A 3982-nucleotide genomic window follows, 5' to 3' on the forward strand; every position below is an offset into this window, starting at 1 on the left:
TATATATATATATATATTATAAAACAGGCCTGCACCTGCTGGGTTCTTACCTGGTACTCACTAAATATTGAGTATCAGGTAAGAACCCAGTAGGTCTGGTTTATAGTTTTCTATGTTTTGTTGCTGTTTCCTGGGTGTAAAACCTCTTTGACGTATTGTGTTGTTGTTTCCCAGCTGTGTGTGAGCAGCCCTGTGGAAACGGCGGTACCTGCCTTAAACCCAATAAGTGTGCCTGTCCTCTGGGCTGGACCGGACCTCAGTGCCGAACAGGTACACGCAAACCCAGCCGCCGCTTCGGTCTACCCGGAGAGAAGAAGTACACATTTCCCCCTGACATTGTGTCTTTGTTTGCCCGTCAGACGTGGACGAGTGCAGAGGGCGGCAGGCGTGTGCGCAGCGCTGCGTGAACACAGCTGGAAGCTACACGTGTGTGTGCAGGGACGGCTTCGGGCTCGCCGAAGACGGTCGCTCCTGTCAGGGCCTCCCCTCTCCTCCGCCACCCTCCAGCGGCCCAGCAGCAGTGGGTGGTCGCACCGATCCGGGTAAACCATGTCTGTTTCTGGTGTGTGTCTGTTTTCAGGACAGAGGAGCGAATCATGGCCAGCCTCGCGCTCCATTATTACTTTTGGTACGCGCTATGCCACTCTCAACTCGTACCGTGAGTAATAATGCACTGCGACTGGTACCGACTCCAGACTCCCGGCTCCATGTGGTGAGACGGGGACCATTTGTAGTCTGATAATGACTCAGTGGACTGTGAAGCACACATCTGCCTTTAATACAGCTCCCATGCTAACACACACATACTTGTCACCCACACAGTCCATTAGTTTTTCAAAAAATGCTGTATCTCAATGCTGTCCCTCAAAAGGAAAAAGTCAACTTTCACTCATGCATCCACCTTGTGTCTTAGCAACAAAATATCAGAACCCCCACTCCGTGTCAACAAACATCCAGAACTTCTTTTAAGTCCTATTCTGTGTCAGCCTAATTGCCCTTTTGGGAAAATTATGCAACATGAAACTTCAACGCAGACTTACCTTTTCCTGATTTCCTGACTTCCAAGCCTTTCCAGCTGGAAAATAAAAAAAGCGAAATAAAATTTAAGGCCGAACATTCCTTGTTAGAAGTCCCACTTATAGTTGTTACACCATATTTTGTGACCGTCATATATTGTGACCAGAGGGGGCGCTGTTTGCATTTCTACGACAGAACTTGGCCGAAAATAGCCACAAAGAAGAATATGATATACGCCAAAAGTTTAACCCAGAGGTCACAAAATATGACAACTGTTGTCATATTTTGTGACCTCACTGTAGCTTGGTAAATAATAAAAATATTTATTCATAAACTGATTCTACTCATTGTATACATCAGATATTCTTAACCCATGGGCCGCAGCCCAATTGTGGGCCGCGAGCGCCACCTTGAGGGCCTCAAAAGAACAACAGTTTTTAACTTTGGGCCGCAGAGGGCCGCAGGACCACATTGATTTTGAATAAGGTGCAATACGCTTTCTCACCACTAGTAGCAGTAGTGCACCACTCAGATGTTTAACAACTTTTTAATATGTAGAAGAAGAAACTTAGAAACCTGCAGAGAATGGAAACCTATTTTAGAAGCAAAAATGAAAGTAACTCGTCAAAAGCACCGTCACTAATATGAAGTACAGATTCTATTTTTACCATGCAATATTTTAAAAGTTAAAAACATTATCAAATGCAGTTGCAGATACAACTATATTTTAATTTGCACTTTATCAAATACATTTTTTGTAGTTTATTTTTAAACATTTTTAATGTATTTTAAAGAAAATTTTCAACTTGTCAAAAAGCTGTTGTTACTGTTATTGTTTGTCACTAATATGAAGAGCAGCTTCTGGTTGCAAAAGTTTAAAAACGCTTTATTTTCATTTGTACTTTATCAAATGTATTTTTACAGGTTTTTTAATTTGAAACATTTCCATTAAACATTTTTAATATATTTTATGCTCATAATTTTATTTTTTGAATTGTCTATTTTGTTATTGTTTATATTAAAAATATATATTTTTGTGTTGATAAGCCTGAGTGGTCTGTTTGTATTTGTTCAAATAATAATTATGGGCAGGTTATAATATAAAAATGTTTGTTATAATCATGTATTGTGATTATTTGACAGGAGTTTAACTTTTATACTGTAAGTGTATTTAATTTAGTTATGTTAGTTATGATAGTTTAGTTATGATGTAAATACAATAACAATTAAACCAAGATTTAGTTTAGAATAATTATCATTTTGATCCGTATGGTAATGTGTGATTGGGCCTCGTGCCACTTTATGTTCAACAAAGTGGGCACCGAGGTCAAAAAGGTTAAGAAACCATATACATCCTCTAAAGTCAGAAAAATAACTTCTGATCACTGGCATGGTGACTATTACTATTACTACTACTATTATTACTACTATAAGTGATAATAGCTATCATATTATGTGACCCTGTACTAATTTAATAACAGTCACCATGTCAGTGATCAAAAGTTATTTTTCTGACAGTAGAGGATGTAAACAATTAGTATAAATTGTTTTTGAATAAAAAATTTTACTACAGTGAAGTCACAGAATATGAAAGCTGTCATATTCTGTGACCATATATAATAACAACAGTTTTTTTTTCTTCGTATGTCTTCAGCCGATCATATTCTTCTTTGTGGCCATGTTCGGCCAAGTTCTGTTGTAGAAACGCAACAGTGCCCCCTCTGGTCACAAAACATGGTGTAACACCCTTCATGCCAGAGTTTAAGATCACTTCATGCTGAGTCATGTCCGTTTGGTTCGAAGCTAGAAAATGTTGTCACGCTCAGAGCGTGTGTTCTGAATGACCCTCAGCTACTACCATACCAAGTTTCAGCTCAATATCTAAAAAAATCCACTGTAGTGTTGCCGTTTCCTGCACTTTCTGTATGAGTGTGAGCATGCCAAATGCCTCAGGCTCTCCTCCAAACTCCCCTCAATTTATCAGCGTTTGTAGAGAAACCCCCTGACCACAAGCTGGAATATTCTCTGCTCAAAGTTCACCTTCACCACTCCATGATGGATGTCTGAGTTCGCAGACTTTACAACAGAAACCCGATACTTTGAGAAGCTGCAGAGCCGTGTTCGTGCCTTGTGCTCAGGGGCGCGACGTGTTTTCCTGTTGTCCGTTCAGAGCCCCGTGTTGGAGGGATGATGATGAAGATCTCAAACACAAACACAGACTTTAAGTGCTCAGACACCCGGCTCTCGCTCAGCCAAACAGCTCAGGCCCTTTTCTTTCTTTTTTTCTGCTCTGTTCTTGGCCGGCGTTTGAGTTTTCATTCCAGCTCCATCAACCCTGTCTGCTGGGGGTCACCCCCCCACCCCCACCCCACACACACACCTCCCCTCCTCCTCTTCACACTCCCTTTCTCACTTTTCCTGCACTCTGTTATGGAACCACATCTGGGAGAGATTGAACATATCACAGTCTGTCTGCAGAGGCACAACCAGAGACCGTGTGTGTGTCTGTGTGTGTCTGTGTGTGTGTGAGTGTGTGTGCGCGCAATATTAGCTAACCTTAAATGATTTTTGCAAAACTTTCACAAAGTAATCATCGGGCCGAGGCCAACAACTTGTAGAGTTCACTTCAGAGTTGTAAAGTAACTAAGTACAAATACTTTGTTACTGTACTTAAGTAGAATTTTTGGGTATCTGTACTTTACTCGAGTAATAATTTTTAAGCTCACGTTTTACTTCTTACTCCTTACATTTTTAAAAAGGCAAGAAGTAGAAAGTTGTTACTTTTATTTCATTTTTACTTGTTTTCATTCCAGCTTGTAAAACATAAATACTATCCATGTAAACTGTGCCTCCTAGATAGAGTGAATTTAATTGTCGTTGGATGAGAAGTATAAATATATAAAACTCTGATAGTGTATTGTTTGTACACAAACACATGCCACATTCTGGCAGGACACAGATATGT

General features: G+C 40.3%; 1 protein-coding gene across 1 annotated transcript in view; it reads left to right on the top strand.

The window, feature by feature from the left end:
* Window positions 1–3982, top strand: part of egfl7 (EGF-like-domain, multiple 7) — a gene marked incomplete in the record, with an annotated part of 15385 nt that overhangs the window by 5745 nt on the left and 5658 nt on the right. The window contains 2 exon segments of the mRNA XM_014019367.1: window positions 175–270; window positions 360–542. Of these exon segments, the coding sequence (XP_013874821.1) occupies window positions 175–270; window positions 360–542 (279 nt within the window).

The sequence above is a fragment of the Austrofundulus limnaeus genome, unplaced genomic scaffold (assembly GCF_001266775.1).
Source record: "Austrofundulus limnaeus strain Quisiro unplaced genomic scaffold, Austrofundulus_limnaeus-1.0 Scaffold218, whole genome shotgun sequence".
In the NCBI taxonomy this organism is placed as follows: Eukaryota; Metazoa; Chordata; class Actinopteri; order Cyprinodontiformes; family Rivulidae; genus Austrofundulus; species Austrofundulus limnaeus.